Source organism: Globicephala melas, chromosome 10, assembly GCF_963455315.2.
Source record: "Globicephala melas chromosome 10, mGloMel1.2, whole genome shotgun sequence".
NCBI classification, from domain to species: Eukaryota; Metazoa; Chordata; class Mammalia; order Artiodactyla; family Delphinidae; genus Globicephala; species Globicephala melas.
Genome location: NC_083323.1, coordinates 59,098,916 through 59,123,274, shown reverse-complemented (window position 1 = coordinate 59,123,274; position 24,359 = coordinate 59,098,916). Strand labels below are relative to the sequence as shown.

At 47.8% G+C, this 24,359-nt stretch overlaps 1 protein-coding gene across 13 annotated transcripts in view; it reads left to right on the top strand.

Annotated features, from left to right (window-relative positions):
- The window catches only part of NCKAP1L (NCK associated protein 1 like), a 122,441-nt gene extending 103,273 nt beyond the window's left edge, over positions 1–19,168 (top strand). For 10 of the 13 annotated variants that reach the window (XM_060306448.1, XM_060306447.1, XM_060306451.1 and 7 more), the window contains 11 exons: positions 1,566–1,784; positions 3,298–3,428; positions 5,845–5,942; positions 6,075–6,168; positions 6,320–6,402; positions 6,698–6,778; positions 10,160–10,253; positions 11,161–11,277; positions 11,611–11,720; positions 13,755–13,844; positions 17,732–19,168. In XM_060306448.1, coding sequence (XP_060162431.1) covers positions 1,566–1,784; positions 3,298–3,428; positions 5,845–5,942; positions 6,075–6,168; positions 6,320–6,402; positions 6,698–6,778; positions 10,160–10,253; positions 11,161–11,277; positions 11,611–11,720; positions 13,755–13,844; positions 17,732–17,863 — 1,249 coding nt within the window. In that variant the 3' untranslated portion in view covers positions 17,864–19,168. The other 3 variants (XM_060306444.2, XM_030866748.3, XM_060306454.2) reach the window with 3 other exon arrangements.
- The last annotated feature ends 5,191 nt before the right edge of the window (positions 19,169–24,359 follow it).

The window sequence follows — 24,359 nt, the reverse complement described above, 5'->3', positions numbered from 1 at the left end:
AGGAAACAGCAAGTGCGAAGGCTCTGAGGTGGGAACATGCCTGGTGTGTTCAGGGAACAAGGAGACCAGTATGACCCAGGGGGAGACTGGTAGGACGTGAGGTCAGAGAGGCTGGAGGAGTGGCAGACTGACGGTTCAGGTGGCTCTATGCCATCGTAAGGATTTTGGCTTTGATCCTGAGTGAGACGGGGAGCCTAGGCATGGTTTGAGCAGAGCAGGAACATGATTTCACTCAACATTTCAGTAGGTTCACTCTGTCTGCACTAGGGGGGCCAAGGACAGGAGTAAGGAGAACAGTTAGGAGTCTGTGCCTTGACTGTAGGAGATGCAGGCTAATTTTTCAATTAGTTTTTTGCTTGGGTGACAGTAAAATTAGTTTGTTTTCATTCCGTACACTTTAGCTATATGGAAGGAAGTGTCTCAGGTGCATGTAAAATGTCAAGAAGATGACAATTTGATGATCATCCATGTGTAAACCTTCAGAAGCTGGCAATGGTTTCTAGGCCCTGGAGCAGCATGTCACTGGCATCATTGTTCCTAAAGCCTGGAAGTTGGCCTAAAGGTTTGGCCTCAATGAAAACTCTAAAATAGATTAGGCTTGCCTCCCATCTGTCCCTTCCGTAGTATTTTTCCTCAAGTGGTACCTCTTCTCTTTTCCTTTTCATCTGGGGAGTAGGCCCTCCTGTTCCCTTCCCCTCCCCTGCCATAAAGTTTTCCAAAAACACAGAACAAACAAAAAACGCCCAAACATCTGTGGCTTTAGGGAGAACCTGATGGACTCTTTCATACTGATGTGCAGATGACTGACAAAAGCTTGTGTTGGCAAAGTCTAATGTTCCTCTTTCCCCTACTGTTTACATTTTAACAAGGAAGAAAGCCTCAGGCAGAGGACTGACTCTAACTGTGAATTCTCAGGTTCCTGGGGAAGGTATTTTGGAAGGGGCTGGGAGTCCAGTGAGGAGGGGTGTTCCTGGTGTGCCCCTAAAATAATAGTGTGAACAGTTATTCTACCTTCTCTAAGGTTGGCTATAGATGTGTGCCAACCAAGTGTACCCTCTCTCCACCTGGCATCCCGTGGCCACTTGGGATTGCACTGCACCTCTAAGGATTTCTGGGTGTGGTTTTCCATTTCTGACAGTCATTGGAACTAATTCTTTCTGAGGAGAAAATACAAATGCTGGCCCTGAGAATGCAGGAGGTTGTAAGCAAGCACGTACTGTTAGATGGCATTTGGGAGCCCAGGTCTTTTACCACCTGATTTAATTTCTCCAGAGGAGGCAGAAGAGCATGGTGATTGAGAATCAAATGTTATTTGATTCAGGTCCCAGCTTTGCCACTTGCTAGCTGTGTGGTCTTCACAGACCACCACAGCTGTGTGGTCTGTCTCAGTTTCTTCATCAGTAAAATGGGGATAATAATTGTACCTACCTTATTGGGTTGCTGTGAGATTTGCATGAGATAATGCGTGTAGTTAGATCATAGTACAGCACGCAGAACACAGTATAAATGTGATAACTGTTACTATGTTTGTCATTATGATTGTGATTATGGTTTTTGTCACCTAGAGCCATTGTGTGGCTGGCTGGCTACAATGCCACAACCCAGGAGATCGCCAGGCCTTCTGAGCTCTTGGTAGGAGTCAAAGCGTACATCGGTTTCATAAAGTCACTGGCCCAGTTTTTGGGTGCAGATGTGTCCAGAGTCATCCGCAACGCCCTCCTGCAGCAGACGCAGCCACTGGACTCATGTGGGGAACAGACTATCACCACTCTGTACACAAATTGGTCAGTGTTGCTTATCCTCTCTCGCTGCCTTGCTTCTTTGTTAGCACTTTTTCCTTTATGCAGTAGGACCTCGGGACCAGGCATTTTAGCTCCTAGGGTCATAGACCCCCAAACAGAAGCCTGTTTCTGCCCGAGGACTGGAGCTGTAAGCTGGGGCAAACTCAGATCCCCTCTGTCCACCATGAGGTCTCTTTCTAAGCTTCCATGTAACATCCATTGATCTACTCTGTAACAATTTGACCCTTTTCCTCTTAATCTGCCGTTCTTAACCTTCCTTTTCTGGATTCTTACTGTTTTCATTTCAAATGATCTCTCTTCCTCTTTCTGAAGTTCTTTTTTATTTCTCTCTTTGTCCAGTTTCTCCCCCTGGAGACCATTCTGTCTCACACCATCTCTCCGGAGCACTGCCTCCTTACCTCCCGACATGACCGTGTCGCGTCTAGTAGATTGCTCTTCATAGCGAAAGGGGCCTCCTCCTCCAGACTGGAGGAGGCAGGGGTCAGCAGTATTTCCTTTGAGGGTTAAGGATGGAGAGGAGCTGGATTCCTACCTCCCTAAGCCACTGGGTGGCGTTCTTAATCCAGTATCAGCTCGGCAGGAGCCCGCCCGGCTGCAAAGAACCCCCTGAGGAGGGAGAAAGACTGAGACAAGGTTTACAATAAAATGCCAACAGGGGCCTGGCAGGTAAGGTAAATGGGTGTTGTGGGCTAGGTGGGGACTTTGAGTAGTTGGAGAGGGCATGCCCCTCTGAAAGGCGACGGCCACCACTTAGCCCCATCTGATCGCTGCCCCACTAAATCCATATTTTAATGTAAAATCTCTCAGTTTCAAAAACTTGACAACTGATTCAACTTAAAAGAGAAAAACCTCACGTTTGAGTGCTGGTTTTGACCTACCCGTGGTTAGCTTGTGACTTTTGTAAGACCTAGGCCCGGAGCTCGTGCCTGGGTGAGTGGCAGCATTGCCACGCCCTCGCCTGACACTGGCTGGAGGCCTTCTCAGCTTGCCCAGAGGTCAGGAGGGCATATTTGGAGACTGGATGACAAGTGTTCACGGGGCCTCTCTCTGTCCAGGAGGTTTGACTTGAGACCTGCTTCCAGGGTCCTAGGCCCTTAGTCCAACACTCTCATTGGAGAGGCTGAGGCTAAGTATATTTCAGAGGAGCCCAATTAGTAGGAATTTTTGTCTTGTCAGCTTAGGCTTGTCTCACCTGACAGATGAAGGCCAAGGGTGAGGGGCATGCAGTAGCTGGTAAAGGTGGTAGGGCGTGCACACCGTCACGCCTGACAGCACAGCCAAATGCCCTGCAGATTAGAGGCAAAGCGGAACCACGCTACTGCCAGTTGTTCTTGAGCCAACAGCTTGGGGTGTTAATTAGAGTGTTGTACTGTCTTCTTTGAGTCTCTTCTCCCCACCCCAGCCTTTGGTGGAGTTTCTCTTCCTGAGCCCAGTGGTGGTGGTAGGGAGAAAGGATTGAACACTGATCTTCTGTGCTTTCTTGCCAACCTTGTAGGTACCTAGAAAGTCTGCTTAGACAGGCGAGCAGTGGGACCATTATCCTCTCACCAGCCATGCAGGCCTTCATCAGCCTCCCCAGAGACGGGGAGCAGAACTTCAGCGCAGAGGAGTTCTCTGACATCTCTGGTGAGCCCAGAGCCTGGTCTCCTGTCAGGGAGCCGAACCTTTCCCCTCAATACAATATCTTAACCTATGGATCCCATCTAAATTCTCCTACCTTCCCAGAGGCTCATTCTGTACTCTTCTAGATCTCTGCTAGATTCTACCTTAGGGACAGTAAAAAGAGATTTCAAGTGAGACCCAGAACTGAGGAGTGGCTTGGGGGTTGAAGGTGGAGAGGGAAGATGCGGGGAGTTAGGAGCTAGGCAGGGGCACTCAAGTCACTGAAAGGATTTATTCTTCGAAGGGTAGTAAATGGTTATTTTCCATTTCCACAAAGAGTAAAGAGTAGGACATATAATGAGGGGTAAAGGATAAATGTAAGGAGGACATTCTGATGTTTGGAATTATTAAACAGTGGTCTGACATCATGGCATCTTCTTCCTGAGGGATAAGTTTTAGAGCCTTAGCTAGTGCTTGGATTGCTGATGTTTAATAATGATGATGAGCTAATGGATGACATTTAGTGTGGGCTTGGCTCTAAATGTTCACATGTATTTAACTCCTTTACTCCTCACAGCAGCCTTGAGGTAGGTACTCTTATTACCCCCATTTTACAGATGAGGACACTGAGACACAGAGAGGTTAAGGAGCTTGATTAAGGTCATACATCATTCATAGATGGTAGAACTGGGATTTCAACTCAAGGCAGTCAAATTCCAGAGCCTGGGTGCTTAGTCACTATGTCACGCTGCTTCCCAGTGTATAGAAGCGCTTTTGTGTCTCAAGGCAGGCAGATGAGGAGTGTGTCGTGAATGAGTTGGGAAGTTATTCTCTTTTTAAAGAGGGCTTGAAGCCATGCAGATCCTTTTTAATAGATTTGTTTTACTGACTGACTGAGTCATGAACTATCCTACTGCTTCCTCCTTCCTCTCACCTCCATGTAAATCATGGACCCCGCGTGGTATCTGAGACAGGTAGGAGATGTTTCAATGACCCTGCCCTCTCCATTCTTCCCCTTCCTTGGGGGGTGTTATGAAAGTCAGAGTATACAGTTCTGTTTTCCAGCTCTGCCTTCTTCTTACCCTCATACTGACTCCATCAGTGAGCTGACCCTACCCTTTACCTGTTGGAGGCTTCAGATGTCCCCTTCTTATCAGCTCCTCCCACAGACTGTAGGCAGCATCTAAAATCAGCTTTAGGTCTCTCTGACAACTGACGAGCCGCAGGAGGTAATGCTGATTCCCCCTTCTACCACCCCCACCCCAATTTCCCTGGGTTACCATGGTGATGGGGCAATGCTGCTGCAAAAATAGATAGATGGATAGAGAAGGATGCCCTAGGGTTACTAGCCTAGAGAGGACCAGAGTAAGGAGAGTTGGCAGATCCAAATCAGTAGATCAGTGTGTCTTTTCTCCAGAGAAGGCAGTTCAGCCCCTCTGCCTCTCTGTCAGCCATTTTAGAATTATCTAAGTTGACCAGTTTGGAAATCCTTTTCTAGTTCTCAGCTCAGTTGTTCCTATTGTAAATAGGTGACTAAAAATGTTTAGTATTTATTCCACATGAGGCTCTGTGTCAGCTGCTGTGACCAGTTCCACTTCCTTTGTCAATGGTAGAGGTGGAGATCAACTGGTCCTGCCTTTAAACACTTGAGTGTGGAGCCTTGATTTCCTTTTCCCTCTGAACTCTTGTTAACTATATTAAACTCACCTTTCCTCTACTGGTCTCTTGTTACTTCTGGTCTTTATGGTTTTCTCTGCTGGGACCGCCCATAGCCAAAGGTCATAGCTGGAGCTCTTCCCTGTCTGAATTTGTCACTAGTGTTTCTAACATGGGATTTCCTCAGCCAGGTTTTATTTAATTCACAAAGGGCCAGAAGCAGGTTGGGTAGGGAGGGATAAGGTAATGGGGCAGACTTGAGGGAAGAAGAATTTAGGGGAAAAGACAACTGGGAGTCTGGGGATGTGTACTGATTATGCTATCATATCAACTCTGGGAGGTATTCAGAGTGGATATTAATTTCTTCATTTTACAGAGAAGTGAACTGAGACTCAGAGAGGAGCTTAACATCTGATAAAGCTAGTGCAGCTAGTCCAGCAAGAGTAAAGTCCAGGGCCATGTAAAGGGACTGGTCCAGCAAGAGTAAAGTCCAGGGCCATGTAAAGGGACTGGGAAAGTCTAGATTCTTATGGGAATGAAAAGTAAATAGTTATCATTTGTGGTACGTCTTGGTGTGGGTACCAGTGGGGAGAGGGTAAATTGTCCCACAGGCAGGCCAGACCTCTCACCTGAATACAGGATTTCAGGCTACGTTTGCTCTCCAACTTCCCACTTCCTTTCCTTGCTGGAAAACACTTAAGGTGTTCACGGTACCCTATAGCTATTGTGCAAACGCACCGGCGTTCTCTGAGTCCCACCTGGGGCCTCTGTGACTCTATTCCAGAGTTGCGGGCTTTGGCTGAACTCCTGGGCCCCTATGGCATGAAGTTCCTGAGTGAAAACCTGATGTGGCATGTGACCTCTCAGATCGTGGAGCTGAAGGTACCGTGGAAGCAAGCCCCCGGGAAGAAGGTCCAGCCCCCGGGGGAAGAAGGGTAGGGGTAGGAGACTGGGGGGAAGATGTACCATGGGTCTCATCTTTTCGTGCTTAATGGCTCTGTGTCCCGGCCGCAGAAGCTGGTGGTGGAAAACATGGATGTGCTTGTTCAGATCAGATCCAACTTTAGCAAGGCAGACTTGATGGCTTCTCTGCTTCCCCAGCTGATGGGTGAGCACGTCTCCTAAAGGGAGAAGGAACTGTGGGAAAAGCATTGTGGATGACAGGTTTTTGGGGCTCTGGGGCCTAGGCTGGGTCTGAAGAAGCAAAACCGTTGCCATTCTCCTGAGTTCTCTTCTTGAACGCTCTTCTTTCTCCTCAGGGGCTGATAATGTACTGAAGCGTATGACCATCATTGGAGTTATCCTCAGTTTTAGGGCCATGGCCCAAGAGGGACTTCGGGAGGTGAGCTGGGGGAGAGGGGGCTGCCACAGGATAAAGCCTTGGGTAGGGCTTGTGTGAGAAGTTGTGGAAAGGGTTGGTGAGCATTGAGGAGAACGGAGCTTAATTCGGTAGAGGTCCTGGAAGTTCTTTGAGGCTAGATGAGCTGAAGAAACCTAGACGCATGAGGAGAGAAGTGGCATGGGAAGCTGGCTAGGTTCTTATCTAAGCTGAGGCCTTTTTTTTGTTTCTTTGTTTCCACCTGTTTGAAGGCGTCGGCCACTGTCCCTTGGACTCATTTGTACTCTCTTTCCTCCAGGTTTTCTCCTCCCACTGCCCATTTCTTATGGGTCCCATTGAATGCCTGAAGGAGTTTGTCACCCCAGACACAGATATCAAGGTATGGGAGAGTGCAAAGTGGAATCTAATTAGGAGATTTTTGTTGTTGAAAATGGATAGAGCTAGGATCTAGTAAGGGAGAGGGGGCTCTGAAGAATACTGCAGGGAGAAGAGCCAGAATTTGAATAGAAACACGTTGGGGGAGATTTTTGTGGAGGGAGGGGCGTTGGTCAGGCGAGAGGGTGCACAGCTGGGGAGCCCTGGGGAGATCCTGCGGGGGCTAGGGAAACGTTACTGGAGGGAGAGGAGTAAGTTCTAGGATAGTTTCTACAGCTTTTCTCCTAAGATGTCCAAATTAGATACCCAACTATATGCAGACAAGTCCCCTCTTTAGTCAGGAGCCTGGGTACTTTTTGTAAATTTTTTTTCTTCCATTCCTACCCACCCTGTCTGCCCTCAGATTTTCCGTTCTTTTTCTGGCCTTTTCTTCCTCCTAGTTCTGAAACTTTCTGGTTCCTCTGTGTGTGTGTCACCTGCCTTGGGCCTCATTTCCTCTAGAGATGGGGAAAGGCGGAGGGGACTCTGTAAGCACCCAAGTTAAACATCCATTCCCCCTCCCCCACCTCACGTCAGCTTGCCTTTTGAATCACCTAGAACAAACAAGTATGTTTTGCAGGAAATACAGCTGAAGGCTGGGAACAAGGGCCTTCAAATGCACAGGGCAGGGCACTTCTCTTATAATTGATTCCGTTAACGGAGGGAGGTCTGTGAGAAGAGGAAACTGGTTAACAGGAAGTAGTCAGGAAAAAAAAAGAAAACTTAGAGAAAAAAACTTCCTTTACCTTGAGGTCAAAAGAGTTGTGAACATTTCCTCCTCTCTGCCTGAAATCAGATGATGAGGGTCAAGGGGTCACGGGCCCTGAGGGGGTGACATTTCACTGGATTGGCTGCTCCTTCAGGGCAGGTCTTTGGTGTCACGGTGAGCCTGGGGTTCAGGCAGGTGTTGGTGGTGGGGCTGAACTCTCTGGCCTGTCAGGAGTGTGTCTAGCTGGCATCTCCCAGGCAGCTCCAAGCTTTAGGCTCTGCCTGCCTGGGAGAATGAGCAGGTCGGGTGGCGTGGGGGATGACCTGTCCGTCAGAGATTCTGTTACTGCCTCAGAGGGGTGAGAAGATTAGGAGAAGAGAACAGAAGCTCCTTCAATGATCACTTTCTTCCTCCAGAAAACCACAGGTCATGGACCAGGTCCCTGATCTCCTAGGTCATGGGTGCCATGAGCAGGGTTATTTAGTTAGTAGGGAATTTAAATAAAGGGCAGAGCAGAATGTGGCTGAGGTTAACTTTCTGTGCCCAGCACCACAGGCAGTGTGTTTATTGTTATGTCTGTGGGGTTCTTTGCATAAGACACTCTACTTAGTTATCTACTGTTGAAACAGTTATCCTTGTTCTCTCAGAACATTTTCAAGTCTTTTTTTTTTTTTTAACCTCAAAAGGGGTCTGAGTAATTTGTGGGTGGGTGTTTGGGGCTACATCTTGGGAACCTGATTCTAAGTACAGTGAGGGATTCAGGAATCAATCAATCAATATTAACTGAATGCCTTCTATGTGCTTAGCATTGTGTTAAAGCCTAGAGAGGATAAAAGAAATGCAGAGTTCCTGGCTTTGAGAGAAAGGAAGTAGAGCGAAAGGGACAACGGTTATTAGTGTCTTAGTGACTCTGTGAGTCACTAGGTTAGATGCTTTACACATGTGGTCTAATTTAATCTTCACAGCAACTTTGTGAGGTAGGTATCATTATCCCACTTTTACAGATGAGAAAATGGAGGCTTGAAGAAGTTAAGTAACTTTTAGCCAAGGTCACACATTTAGTAAGTGGTGGTGCTAGGATTTGAGCCCAGATCTTCTCACTCCAAAGCCTTTTTCTCCCCTCTCTATGCCATGAGGTTAAAAAAAAAAAATTGTAATCTAGTTGATGAGATAAGCCATACGTCTCACCTCCAATCTGAAAAGAAAACTGATGATACCAGGTGCTGTGTGTGACCACTGTGAAGTAAGTGGCACCAGGTTAAGGAGGGAGAGATGAGCTTGGGCTGAGGTCAGCAGGGAGGGCGCCATAGAGAATATGAGATTGAGTTAGGCCTCAAGGGTGGGTGTCACTTAGATATAAGTAGAGGAGAGGTAAATAGGAAAAACTCTAGACTTTTTTCCTTCCTATGTAGGGAAAAACCCAGTTCTTTCCTGCGTGTTTCTCTCCTGTGAGTCTTCTTTCCTCTCACACAGAACACTTCACTTCTGACACTTCTGGTCACTAAATGTGTGGAGGTTTTTCCCCCACCAAATCTCTGTGACACCAGTTGGGTGTCCTGAGACTTAATTCTGACACTATCTACCTGGAGATAGTGTCAGATCACACAGGTTAAGGGTTCACTCCCACAAGTCTGCACCTACTCCCCGCTTCAGAAGCCAGTTGCAAACCTGAGTTGTCACCTGTGCTTCTGACCAACCGGCTGTAGGTCGGAGGTTCCAATATCCCCCTCCTTATTTTCCATTAATTTGCTAGAGTGGCTCACAGAACTCAGGGAAACACATCTACCAGTTTATTAAAGGATGTGATAAACGATATAAGATAAACAGCCAGATGGAGAGATACGTGGGGCGAGGTCTGGGAGGATCCTGAGGGCCGGAGCTTCTGTCCCCGTGGAGTTGGGCTGCATCACCCTCCTGGTCCGTGGATGTGTCCTCAACCTGGAGGCTCTCTGAACTCCTTCCTGTTGGGGTTTTATGGAGGCTTCTTCACGTAGGCATGATCAATTATTAACCCTATATCCAGGCCTGCTCCCCTCTCTGGAGCAGTGGGGGTGTGGTGCGGCTGGAAATTCCCAACTTCTACCCAAGCGTGGTCTTTCTGGGGAGCAGCCGCCTCCGGGAGCTGTTCGGGAGCACACCCAGAGCTGCCACATAAGACCAAAAAAATGTTCCTAGTGCTTTCATCACTTAGGGAATTACAAGGGTTTTAGGAGCCCTGTGTCAGGAACCAGGGGCAGGGACCAATATATATATTTTCTATCATCTCTCAAGAAGAAAGGACACTCTAGAAGAGGGAAGCACATGAACCGAAGCATGCAAGTAAGAAAGTAAGTTGTAGCTTGGAGACAGTGAATAAATTACCCTGGCTGCATTGACTGTAGGAAGCATTTGAGGAAATAAGGTTGAAAAAATAAATTTGTATTGTGGAGAATCTGAATGCCAAGCTAAAGAACTGGATTTTTTTTTTTTCCTCTTTCCCCTGTAGGTTAGGGAGATCTATGAAAGGAATACGCAGCAAAGATGATAGTACACCAAAAGTTTAGAATCTGTGATCCAGGAGTCTTGACTGCCTGTAGCTTCTGTCAAGCACTTCTCTCCAGGGGATACCCTCCAGAATGTTGTTTTCTTCTCTACCAGGTGACCCTGAGTGTCTTTGAGCTAGCATCTGCTGCAGGGGTGGGCTGTGACATTGACCCAGCTCTGGTGGCTGCCATTGCCAATCTGAAAACTGGTAAGATTGGGGAAAGGGGGCAACGGAGGGCTTGGGCCCTATTTTGGGGTGGAAAAATGTCAGTCTCAAAGAAACCTTTATTTAGGATTGTGAATTCAGAGGTTATAAACTGGGAGCTAAGGAAAGACTTAAAGCATAGTCTCTAATTCCCAGAAAATACTTCCACAGGCAATTTAGATTTCTAATCAGGTTCTAACCAGTTGATCTGTCAATCAGCTAAAAAGTATTAAGTAAGAGTCTGGTACTCAGCAAGTGCTCAAAGGAACTTACAATCTGGTTGGGGAAATAAGAGTAATGCAGATGAAACGATGAGCGAACAATACACAGTAGACGTGAATTCGTACTAGGTTGTGTGGTATAGCATCCAAGTTCCCCAGAATGATCTTGTGCTCCCCCTCCCCTATAATCACCTTGACACCATGCACTTCCTCCCCTGGACTCACACTTGTCTCTTATATTTCCATTACACATTTCCTCGGATTAGCACATTCATACTTGTACACACTCAGAATAGGATGGAATCAGGGGGCTGGTAGTAAGCCCTTTTAAAATTGCCAGACTGGCTCTCCCTCTTCTCTCTCAGTTTTGGTGAGACTCTTTCCTCTCCTTCCTGCCTCTGCACCCCATCAGGTAGCTGACAGAGTGCCCTCAAACTGCGTGTCAGCAGAGCCCTTTGCCAAGAGCTGTGCTCAGTCACCAGGGGAAGCCTCCAGGACTCAGGCCTCTCACTATCAGTGGAGGCTAGTACTGTCCCCTGCAGCAGTAATGACTTGCCTATAGTGCTCTACAAATTATTTTCACAGATATTTCTCATGTGATCCTCCTAGTAATTCGGCGAAGTAGGACCCCCTGGAAGAAAACTCCTGTTTGCTGACCTTACTCTCTTTTCCTTTTTCCTTCTTTCCAGATACGTCATCCCCTGAGGAAGAATATAAGGTGGCCTGCCTGCTCTTGATCTTTCTTGCCGTTTCCCTCCCCCTTCTTGCCATGGACCCAGCTTCCTTCTATAGCATTGAGAAGGATGGTAAGTAAGGAGTAGGTTTGAGGAACCAGTGCAGTTTAGGTTAGTGTCCTGGGGTCGGGATATGAGACGGAGACATTTATCTGGAAAACAGAGACTTCTGACTCAGATATAAAGTTCTGTTTCAAAAAGCACTTGAGAATGAACTATTCCTAAAATTCAATTCCAGTGAAATTTCATAGGAATATCCTTCTCCTAATCCTCAAATGCCTTCCAGTCCTTTCGGTGTCAAATAGGGATGGCCCAGCCTGAAAAAATGAGAAGTTACTAGCTGGGGTCACCTGGGGTGGCTCACTTCCCTTTCCTTTCTCTCCCTCTCTGTCAATAATTACCTAGGTTACAGCAACAATATTCACTGCTTGACCAAAGCCATCATCCAGGTGTCTGCTGCCCTCTTCACCCTCTACAACAAGAACATTGAAACTCACCTCAAGGAATTTCTGGTGGTGAGTGGGTATAGGTTATAAGGAATGGATGATTGCAAAGTCTGGTGGGAATTGGTTTGACTTAAATCCATAGACAGTTATTGTTGAGCAGGTCTTGGAGCCTAACCTCCCATCCTATTCATTAAGTAGTGAGAGGCCACTTTGTGAAAGGCAGGGGTTTCTTCTATATTCTGTAACAGCTGGTATTTCAGCCTCTGCCCAAATACTTGGAAGGAGCATTGGCCTAAGAGTTAGCAAATCTGAGCTCTAGTTTTGGATCTGCCACTAAGCAGTTGTGTGATCTCTGAAGACCCAAACTTTTGGGTCCTCAGTTTTCCCATTTATTAACTAGAAAGATTAAACTGAATCCATGATTCACTACCTTGGTGTGCATTACATTATCCTGAGGAATTTGTTAAAATACAGATTTCTGATCCTTACACCAGACCTACTGAATTAGAATATTCTAGGGTGAGTCCAGGCCTCTGTTTTTAACAAGGTCTCCAGGAGACCAGATGTACAGTGAAGTTGGAGAGACACTGAGTTTTATCATCTATAAGGCCCTTTCCAACTCTAATACTGATAAAAAGTCAAGCTTTTTTCAACTTCTCAAACTTCATTGTAAGTCAGAATCTCCTGGAGAATTTCTGATTCCGTGGATTAGAGGTGGGGCTGGAAAATTTGCATTTTCAACAAGTTCCGGGAAATGTTGGTGCTGCCCATCCTGTGATCTCACTTTGAGAATCACTGGTCTAGATTTCTAGGGACTGGAACTTACAGTCAAGCAGCTGATTTTACTATAGGTTATGGCCAGTTTGTTTGAAAAAAATTGTTAAAATAGTTTTTAGCCGAAGTTTGACTCCCTGTAGCTATCATTATTGATCTAAGTTTTGCCTCTGGAAAATCACAGAATAAGTAATCTCTTTCCTTTGTTCAAAGAGGCCCCAGAGCTCCCCATTCTAAATACTCCATGGAGGAATCCCGTCCATACACCTCTGAAACATGGTCCAGTACCCACTGCCTGCTGGAGCATTCTCAGCAATAGGGAGCTTATTCTTTTGCAAAGCACGGTCCTGATTTAAAAACTAGGTCCTTATCTGTCTCTTTTTAGGAGGAAGCAGTAGATCATATGCTCTAGGGAATCACACTCTTGTCCTGAGACTTCTCTGTCAGGGACTTCTGTCAGGGACTTGGAAGCTTAGTGAGAGGGCCTCTATTTAAACTGGGACAACAGGCCACACAAAATGGGCTCTGAGCATCTTGGATAGAAAGAGGAGTCACACCAGATCTCTAAGATGGGGTGAGAAGGGAATCACCCCCCGCCTTTCCCCTTTTACCCTCTTTGTTTGCTGAGTACAGGTAACCTGGGCCTGGGATGCAATTAGTGACATATCTTTCTCCCTCTTTGATCTGTTGGGGGCCTGAAGGTGAACGAAGAGGACAGCCATTCGGGAGCTGACAGGAGGAGAATACCAAGAGCGCTGTGTCTGAATCAGAGGCCCAGCCCTGTCTCTGGTCGGGTGGGGAGTCAGCTGTAAACGGTCTGATGACAGTGGTGTCTGGAGGCCGCCTAGGAAAAGAGATTAATCTCCTGGCATACAGTATTACCTGCCTCTGCTGCAGGTTCTTTCTTCGCCCCTTGCAGCCTCTCCTCCAGCAACCTCCTGTTGTCTGCACTGGCTAGTTTAGAGGCAGTGTGCATCTCTGAGACCTGGGGGATTTGCCGCTTGCCCACCCTGAGCCTCCAGGAGCATCCCGGCACTTCTTAACTCACCTCCTAGTCTGAGGCTGTCGTACTCTGACCATAAAAATCTGCTTCCTGGGCTTCCCTGGTGACGCAGTGGTTGAGAGTCCGCCTGCCGATGCAGGGGACGCGGGTTCATGCCCCGGTCCGGGAAGATCCCACATGCCGCGGAGCGGCTGGGCCCGTGAGCCATGGCCGCTGAGCCTGCGCGTCCGGAGCCTGTGCTCTGCACCGGGAGAGGCCACAACAGTGAGAGGCCTGCGTACCGCGAAAAAAAAAAATCTGCTTCCTTACAAGTTCTTCCCTTACAGGTAGCTTCCGTCAGCCTCCTGCAGCTGGGCCAGGAGACTGACAAGCTTAAAACCAGAAATCGGGAATCCATTTCTCTGCTTATGCGCTTGGTATGTATCTGGTGTAAGTTGGTCTTAGAGGAAGGGCCAGAAGGAGGTTCCTCTTTAGGGTCCTTGGCTCCCAGCCATTATTATCACCCAAAAGCATTAACTAAGAACTTAATTCTGCCTGAGGAGGTCTAGGCCTTACGTTCTGGCTAACATTCTAGACTTGTCTTGTAATCCCAAGGTAGTAGAGACTTCGAGGACTTCTCTGCAGGACAGGGTCTTCCCAGCCCCTAGCTAACTGGGCCCCGTTCCCTGCAGTGTTCTTGAGTCTGATGTGGTGGGGCAGCTGTGTCCCTCATCCTTAACTATCTGTCCAGTACATGTTTGGTTTTACTTGACCACTTCCTACCGTTGTATTTCTTGTCCTTAAGAGTACCACGAAGAAGGTGCTGAGTAGCACACAGCTGAACTGGGGGAGGGGGATGGGGGCTCAGAGGAGGGATGGGATTTTAGCTGAAAAGCTGTAAGGCAGGGAGCCAGGTGGGCCATGAATCAGACAGCTCCTGCTGTCTCTTCTGTCTTCCCAAGCTGTGGCCTTTCCCCGACTTTGGCAGAAAGTTCTGGGAACTCTGACCCAGTTAACTTAAAAAAAATCTTTTCCTCTTTGACCCTGTTTCCCTCTTCAACATGTTTACTCTTTTGCTCTAAAGTTTGATTCCCTCGGTTAGTGCTGCACTTAGATGTGGACAGGAGGGGCTCCTGTCCGGGGCCCTGGGTTTAAGTGGCCCCCTCTGGCCTACAGGAAGAGGACATGCCCACCTGGAGCCTGTGCCCCACCTTGAAGCCCCCACTAAAGATTTCTAGGGCCTCAGAATTCTCTGCTAAGCAGCTCCAGCCCACTTGTAGGGCTTGTGCTGAGCTTCTCCAAGTCCATCCTACTGAGGCAGACTGTGCTCTAGAGCCCACGGAATGTATGGCTGGAGTTTAGATGTGCAGACAGGAAGTTTATGTGTGTATACAGATCCCCCAGACTGGGGGTGGGAGGAGAAGGGGGCCAGGCTGGAGGCTGATTCCCTCTCTTCCCCCTATTCTGGTGCAGAACTCTGAGGGGTCTAAGAATTCTTGATTCAAACCTGTCTTCCATGAAATTGTAAAGGTACACTCAGCCCTCCATATCCACAGGTTCTCAGCCATGGATTCAACCAACCATGGATTGAAAATATTAAAAAAAAAATTCCAAGATGTTCCATAAAGCAAAACTTCAGTTTGCCCACACCAGCAACTATTTAAGCATTTACACTGTATTTACAATGGCTTATGCAGCATTTACATTGTATTAGGTATTATAAGTAATCTAGAGGTGATTTAAGTATATGGGAAGATATTGTAGGTTATATGCAAATACTATGCCATTTTATATAAGTAACTTGGGCATCTACAGATTCTGGTGTCTGAATCCCCTGAATTAGTTCCAGGGCTGGTTCTAGAACAAATCCCCTGCCAGTACCCCATGAATACTGAGAGACGACTACATATTGCAAAGGTCACAAGGAAGAATAGTTTGTCTGATTTATTTAGTCATCTGGTATATGGGCTTCCATTTGTACTCTTGGCCAGGCCGACAAATATTAGGGGCAGGCAAGCCTGGGACTCCCTCTGGGTCTCCTTCTTTAAATACACAGGCATTGAGTGGTGTCTGTGTCTCCGTTTCTCCAGCTTGAAAAAGGCCTAGGCTGGGCTGATTAAGGATTATGATGGAGAAGAGAAGAGAATGGACCTGAGGGGGCGGGGGTGAGGTGAGGGGTGAGAAGGCACAGGAGGCAAAGGAGGGCAGAGGGAAGGCAAGTATAGTATGCTAGGTAGAGCACAGTCTTCAGAGCAGCGGGACCTTGGGCAAGTTAATTAACCTTTCTGAGACTGATTCTTCAGCCATGAAAGTGGTCAATTATCCTTATGATAGAGGGGCAAGGATTCATGAGACGGTATATATAAAAGTGCCTACTCCATAAGAGAGGCTAAATAAATGTTAGTCCCCTCTCTCCACTGCTTAGTTTAGTTTCTGGATGATTTAGGCACGCCTGTTCATTCCCTTGGGCAGTTTTCACCTCTGTGAGGTTGGAGGTGATGCTGTATTGCCGCTCCGTGCCATCTCCTCCCTCTGCTTTGCGTCCCACCCTCCCCCCGCCCCAAAGTGTGGGAAGCTGTCTGCCCCTTAAGGCATCACAGGCCTGCAGAGTGGCTGGAACAGAGCTAGGACCAGGCACTTTTTGTAGGAGGGAAGAGACAGAGGGCCTAGCTGCTGCAAAGCAATTTAAATGCAAATGGTTCCACAGAGAATTTGAAATGACTGAGGGGAAGGGGCTGTATTTTGAGTTAAGAGGCTACTCAGGTAGCCCCAAATCCTGGGCAGGCACTTCTGTCTGTGGGGTCTTTCTGTCTTGGCTGTCAAGCCTGGGCAGTGCCCATCCCCACTACGGTCAGATTGTTCCTGGCTTGGGTGTCACGGGGGAAGGAATGACTCTCTCATAGGATCATGGAATCCTAGATGTCAGAACCAGATCAGATGCGGGCAGTTAGTCCAGTCCTCACAATTCATAGGTGAGAGGGAGGGAAAGATGACATCCAAGGTCTCCCCCAGAATACATGGGCAGATTTGGGACTAGAACCCATTTCTTGGCCTTCACTCTAGGGCTGTTTCCGCTACCATGAATTTCCTCCAGTTAGGAGCCCTGTGGTTTTCTGTGCTTAATAGAGCGGAGAATAGAAGTCTTGGGCAAGTGGGTCTTCTTGAAGCCCCCACTCATTTCCCTGTACCCAAGGGTCATGTCCTGCAAAAGAGATCCTATCTGTCTCCTGGCTTAAGTTTTGAAAGTCTCGTGTGTAGCAAGAAATTCTTTCTGTCATCCAACCCAAGATCAGAGCTACAGTTTTACGGGCAGATTTCCTTTTCCTTCAGCCTGTGGTGTCTCCTCTTCTGAGGCTGTTGTGTGTATTGTGTGCGCATGGTTTGAGAATTGCAGTATCTTACAAATTTTAAAACTTGAAAGGGCTTCAGGGAGAGACACATGTTAGAGTAGAGACGGTAGATTCTCTTCCCTGAGTGAATTTTCAGGACTTGAAACACCAGACATATTGGGAAGGCTCATCTGTGTGAACTGCCAGAGGATATGGGACACTTCTCTCCAGAGTGTGTTTTTAGTCCCATAACCTCTTGGGTGAGGAGAGTACCGAAGGAAAGACACCCTGTTCCTTCCTTAGGGAAGGGGGCCCTCTGGCCCAACGCTAGGCTGTGCTGCTCTTCGCTAATATCTCCCTGCCCCGCTTCCCTCTGTCTTACCCAGGTATCTCCATCTATCATTCTGCTTGGCTCTGCGGGCTGCAGGGGTTACCGCAGCACACAGGCTTCTAATTAAACTAATTAATCATGCCTGCTCCTTCATGCAGCATCCTTACTGTTCCCCAAGCACTGTACTAAGGGAGGGAGGAGACTGAGGCCCAGCCCAAGAGGACCCGTGTGGATTCCAGACCCCTCTTTCTTGGCCTGTAGTGGTAATTGTTTCTTTCTCTGCAGAGCTTTGTCTTTAGCTCTTTTATCCATCTTTACCTGCATCTGTGCTGCCCACCCACGCATGATTTAGCATCCAGAATGGGAGAGAATGGGAGTTTTTCCGTTGCTAGAGAAGTGATTCTTTCCTGCTTTCTTCTTCTGAGCCCTTTATATAACCCTGAGGAGGGGCACAGAGGCCATTATAAGGAGCTGAAGAGGCCACATTGCTTTCCTAGAGTGGAATGAAGTGTGGGAGGAACGGGGGGACAGTGCCTTGGGAACCCCATTCACTTGTAACTCTAAGCACCCCAGAGGGCCCAGGGAACTGAATGAAGAGGAACAGGGTGTCACTGAGGTACGCCCTACCTGGGGTCCTCATCTGTCTTGGCCCTTTCTCTTCCAGGTGGTGGAGGAATCCTCCTTCCTGACTCTGGACATGCTGGAGTCCTGTTTCCCGTATGTCCTGCTTCGAAATGCCTATCGGGAGGTATCCCGGGCCTTCCACCTGAACCGAGTGTCGGCCAGTACCCACTGAAGGGCCCCTTGGACCTGCCTCAGCCCGCGCTGCAGTGGAAACTGTGGCTATTTTCTCAAAGGGTGGGGTCGCTAGAGAGAGGATCAGCCAGAGTTGGTGAAGAGGAATATGGGGGAACAGCCCAGGGCTGAGATATCATAGACAAGTGGGGCCCACTGGGGCGGGGAGTGGAGGATTTTTTATGGAAAAAATTTAGGGGATTGGGGCCACGGGTATGAAGTTTTACAATGAAAAAAACTTGACACACAAGTATGTTTTCTATCTTCTGGGGACTAGAGCTTGAGCTCTGACTGGCATGGGTCTTTTCGACCTTCATCACTATTCTAGGACAATGCTGGCGGGCAGAGATGATCAATCATCATATTAAACCATAATGAGCCTATAATCCTCCCACTGGAGCTGCTTTTGTCTTCTGCACATTCATTAGGACGATTATCTCCTCTCTTCCTCCTCCAAATGTGTTCAGCAAGCGTTCGGCCTGCCCCTACTGCAAAGTAGTAGCAAAGGAGCCCCTTTTTCCCTCGTGGGAGCTCTTGTAGGAGCCGTGAGTCTCTTCCTCTGCTTCCAGCTCTGCGGCCTGCAGGGGCAACGAGGAAGTGCTCTTGAGAGGTTTTCACTGCCCCAAACCCCCCCTCACCTGCCCTACCACACCTTGTAGGTAACCAGTTAAGTCCTCTCATCTGTTGAACTTTAACCCTCCTGCTTTTCCTTGACATCGCCACAACCCAGAGCAGAGGGTCAGTCTAGATTAATTGTAGGTCACAGGACAACTAATTGGACCAGTGTCATGTGAGTTTCCGTCACATAGCATTTGGGGGTATTCTCCCCCCTGTTTGGAGGGACTAACTTAACCCAAATCCCCTTGTCATCCTGGGTACAGCTGTTGCTCCAGGCAGGAATTTCTCTTCTAGATCTTAAATTTCATAGACCTCATTAGGTTACAGGGCCCTGAGAGTAGGTATACTTGAGGGAGTACAAGCTGTTTCAGCTTCGCCCTTTTCTGCACTAATTAGAATTTCAAGTGTCACAAAGCCCAGGGCATTCAAGATAGCACTAAACTAGGTTTAGTTAACTCCGTGGCAGGAAACAGTGGCACCCATCCAGCACTTCTGTGCACCCAGTGCCAGGGAGGACTGGAGCAACAGATCATGTATGTCACAAGTCTAGAGTGGTTGGAATGGGCAAATATAATTAACTAATTGATTAATTAGGGTCATGTCTATACTTCCATGATAAAAGGGAAGCGATTTTTGGTTTTCAGCAAATCCATCGGAGTTCATTAAAGCTATTTGTTAGCTATTTTTAGATATTTGTGTGTTCGATCTTTATTTCTCGAGACCCAGGCTTAGTCAATACTCATTAAACTTGGCAGCCATAATCAATACACAAGTTTTTCTTAGCAACAATTGTCTACTCTTTAGGATAGAAGCATCAGAGGGTCCTGCTTCGTGCGTCAGCGAATTGTCCTTCTGTGCTATGGAAAGGACATTATGTTCTAAGGAGTGATTTGGGGTCAGGCCTACTGAGACTGAAGGCAAAGTTGATGAGGAAGAGAGAGCTCAGAAATATCTGAGCAACTACCCTTACCCTCTTATATCTCTGCTGGGATCTTCTCGTTGAGGAGCTGGGAGATCCTTTTTCCATATACATGTGGAATCGCTAAGAGGAGCCTCCCAGAGGACAGCAGGACAAGTTGCTGAAGGGGAATAGAGGGTAGACATAATCACTTTTTTTTTAAATTAAAATATTTATTGAGATAGTTAATCCACATGCACTTGTAAGAAATAATACAGAGTGATCCTGTGTACCTTTACCAGTTTTCCTCAAAGGTAACATCTTGCAAAATTATACTATGCCATCATAACCAGGATTTTTTTTCATGTTTACATCTTTTTTTAATCACAAGTTGCCAACAGCACTTTATCAGTCTCAATACTCGTTTCATTGTGTGTATTTAGCTCTGTACAGCTTTATCACATGTAGGTTCACACATCCGCCACCATGATCAAGACACAGGACAGTTTTATCACTGCAAGAACCCCCTCAGGGACTTCGCTTGTGGCCCAGTGGTTAAGAATCTGCCCTCCAATGCAGGGGACGTGGGTTCAATCCCTGCTCGGGGAACTAAGATCCCACATGCCACGGAGCAACTAAGCTCATGCACTCTAGAGCCCGCACACCACAACTAGAGAGCCTGTGTGCCACAACTACTGAGCCCCACGTGCCACAGCAAGAGAGAAGCCCACACACTGCAAAGAAGAGCCCACGCGCCACAACTAAGACCTGATGCAGCCAAATAAATAAATATTTTAAAAAAGAACCCCTCATATTGTTCTTTTATGTCCCTCCTGCAAACCCCCTCCCCCTTCCCTAACCCCTGGCAACACAAATCTGTCCTCCTTTTCTAAAGGAGGACAACAAGACAAGTTGCTGCAGGGGAATAGAGGGTAGACATAATATCTGTAATAATGACATTATATATATATATATATATATATATATATATATTTTTTTTTTTTTTTTTTTTTTTTTTTGCGGTACGCAGGCCTCACTGTTTTGGCCTCTCCCGTTGCGGAGCACAGGCTCCAGATGCGCTGGGTCAGCGGCCATGGCTCACGGGCCCAGCCACTCCGCAGCATGTGGGATCTTCCTGGACCAGGGCACGAACCCGCGTCCCCTGCATCGGCAGGCAGACTCTCAACCACTGCGCCACCAGGGAAGCCCGATATAATATCTTTTTATAAACATATAATCACACACATACTCCTCTACCACATAAAATTTTTCAAAGTGCTCTCGCATCCTTAAGACAATTCTGCAAGGTAGCCAGGGAAAGGCTTCCCTATTTCAGGCCAGTAAGCAGATTCAGAGATGTTAAATGACTTAATGAAGGTCACATGTTTAGCAGTACATCTGGAACTGGGACCCAAATATGACATTCAGTCCTAAACCTTTTCTACCTTCCCCGACTGTCTCTTCCTCAGGGAAGGCTTAGTTGTTAGAATCCAGAGACCTTAGAATGAGCAAAAACAGGAGAAGGTGAGGACATATGGCCTTTACCACCTGAAACAAAAGGTGACTGTCTAGAGGTGAAGGACAGATGAGGTAACAGGACCCATTGGCATTTTAGGCAGTTTACTTCCTTGGCCAGGAGGGTCTCTGACCTCTTACAGTCTGGGATGCAATCAACAATGAACTGCTTTCTCCTCTCAGATCCCCAGCTCGCTTTAGTTAGGTCTAAAAGGAACTGCAGAATGAATATCAAGGAGAAATTCTGACCCCGATTGTTTTGTCTCACAGACAGAGAGTAGGTTCTAGCCTCAGCATTTTCATCAGTGCAGTGTTTTCATTAAAATCTCCATTAACTTGTTTGCAGCAATGAGATAGAATTATCGCTCCCACCAGACCCGGGGCGAGATGCTTGCAGAGGAGCTCCCGTTCCTTTGGGCAGTAAAAACAGTGCTTCCCCCACTATGCTGTTCAGTCCAGTGGGTGGGTGAGGGCAGCCTTCATGTGCAGGGGGGCCGGGGCCTGGCCGAGGGGATCTCACCCTCTGGCACTTTGCCTGGGAGGGAAAGAACAAATGTGGTTTGCACAAGGGGACCCAGAAGGGAAGGAGGTCCCCGCTAGGGACAAGACTTCCCTAACCTTAGATCCTCTTGCCTAGATCAGTTCTCCTCCAACAAAGTTTGACTTTGAGAAGCTGGCACCTGGTGGAAATGCACTCACGTGGTTGGGGGACGAGTGTTCTTCCAGTCCTCCCAGGGCCTCCTGCTCCTCCTAAGTACCTGTCATCAAAGGAGACGAGGATGAATCCCCCCTCAGCCCCCACACCTCGATGAGTTGTCAAGTCCTCTCCCTCCCACCTAAATAGGAAGCAGGAGCGGCAGGCCAGGGTGCAGGTTGAGGAAGTCAGAAGTTAACTTGAGCTGAGTTTGCAGCTCTGGAGAGATTGAGGAGCAGGCTTTTCTCTTGTCACTTTGGAGGGAGAGAATTGTGAGGCTGCCCCTTTAAATAGCATTCCTGTAGGAGGCAGATCACATCCAGCCGTCACCGCCACCCGCTGCCAAAGCATCGTTTTTCTTTTCTTTTCTTTTCTTTTTGGTCTTTATCAAACTCAAAGCTTGTCGGCTGGGGTTAGGGGAGTGAGGAGGCAGGGTCTGGGGCAGAGGCAGTTTGGAAGCTGAAAAAGAGAGGGATAAGGTTGGGCAGAAGGAGCCTGGGAAAGCTGGGGGTGGAGGACAAGGGGAAAAGACTGGGAGAGAAGAACGGTGGTGGTCTTTTGAGCCTATGAATGCAGCAGACATACCCTGTTCTTACCTCTCTAGAGGTAGGGTAAGGCAGAAATGGGATTGGATTGAAACAAGGTTGAGGTTAAATGCCAGGACTGGGGATAAAGAAAGAGAAAGAGAGCCACAGAACAGAAAAGCACTAGAAACAGTTTAGGAGACTTGGCCCTGGCTTTGTCACTGACTCTGTGGGACCACACAATTTTTCTGGGCTTAGTTTCTCATTTGTTAAATGGATGGGGTGAGACTATATGGACTCTGAAGTATCTTTCACGAATAATTTGTGTGTGTGTGTGTGTGTGTGAGTGAATTTTCCTTTTCTTAAACTGGGTTAGGACTTGGGGGCCTGAGAGGGCAGGGATGGGATATGTCATTGTGTTGACAAGAAACGTTGAGCGATCCCTCGGGAAGTACATCTCCTGCCTCTTTCCCACCTCTTCTACTTGAAATGCCTGCCTAATTTGGAGAGCTCCTTAGCTCTAATCCCAATTTCCTAATTAAAGCTCTTTAGCTGTAATCTTATTTTGCAGTTCTTTTGAATTATAGTTTCCAGGACTTCCCTGGTGGCGCAGTGGTTAAGAATCCGCCTGCCAATGCAGGGCACATGGGTTTGAGCCCAGGTCCGGGAAGATCCCACATACCATGGAGCAACTAAGCCCGTGCGCCACAGCCACTGAGCCTGCGCTCTAGAGCCCACGAGCCACAACTTTCCATGCCTAGAGCACATGCTCCGCAACAAGAGAAGCCACCGCAATGAGAAGCCCGCGCACCGCAACGAAGAGTAGCCCCCGCTTGCCACAGCTAGAGAAAGCCCGCACGCAGCAACAAAGACCCCTAATGCAGCCAAAAATAAATTTAAAAAAAAAGAAAGAAAAAGAATTATGGTTTCCAGCCCATTCTTTTTCAGTTGATAAGGAAGGTGATTGCTCTCAGGTTTTGAGAGCTGGATTGTGTAGGAGTCAGACTCGGATCTCAGAGGCATCTATGTCTTGGCTGGGGCAGTTCCACTGGCCAGGAGGGGAAACAGTGTATGCTGAAGTTAGATGGACAGAGAGGCTGAAGTCTCAGTATTCTTTCTGCTTTTTTCTGCATCTCTGACTTTGCTCTCTCCTTCTGCTTCTGTATTTCCTGGGAGCTGGTTCTGCTGATACTTCTCTGTCCTGTCAGGTCGGAAGGCCTGACCTAACCTAATTGCCTAGAAGGCAATCATTTTACGTTGGGACTCTTCACGCTGCCACTTCTGTTCTTTTCTCCTCCATTGCTTGGGAAGAGGGGAGCTTCCACCCGATATTTAGAATGGAGTACATATCTTTTCCTTATCACCCCTCCTTCGAACCTCCAGAGTTCTTGAAATTAAAACTCACATTCTGGGATCATGGATTCGTTAGAGAATACATCTCCACTTTCTGTTTATATAGGATTTTCCCCAATGCCAAAGTAGGTGGTCATTAAGGAGGAGGAGTTTAAGGAATCCTAAGGTGGTTCCTGCCAGAGTTCCAGGTAGGACTCAATTTGATGGAAGAGGCTTTGCCCTGTTATAAGTCTTGAGTTCAAATTCCAGATCATACATTCTACAGATGCTTTAAGCTGCTAAACTTTTGTGTTGCGCCCTTAGCCATTAGATTTCTTTCACAGAAGACAGAATAAGAGGAAATAAACTGGAAAGCTACAGCAGGGGTTGAGATGAGATAGGAATGATTTCCTGGTCCTTATGGAGTTATCTATAGCCAAATGAAGATGGGGTGCGGCCTGCTCTTGTGAGTTCTCTCTGGAAAGCTTTAAGCTTAGGAGAGACTCCCACCCGCCAGGTGGGTAGTTAGAGGCACCAGGGGGAAGGCCACATGATGGGTGCGTGTCAGGAAGACCGCGCTAAGGGAACGGGGGCAGAGGTGTGGGATACCGTGGCCACTCAGAGCACAAGCTAGACTTCTCGCCTCAAAGTCAGGACCACACATGCGAGGGTCTGGTCTGGGGCTGGGTTCTGGTGGTGGGTGGCCTCACTCAGCGAGTGCCCAGGACCCCAGGCAGAGAGCTGTGGACTCGTCCCCGACCCCTCCTTCACGCCTGGGACGCACCGGCGGCTCTGAAACGGCACGCACTCACACAGAAACTCAAAACACACACCCAGGGAAACCACAGCACCGCCCAGAGCGAAGTCCTGCCGCCCGCCGCCTGCGCTGCGCTCCGTGAACACGCACTCACATCCA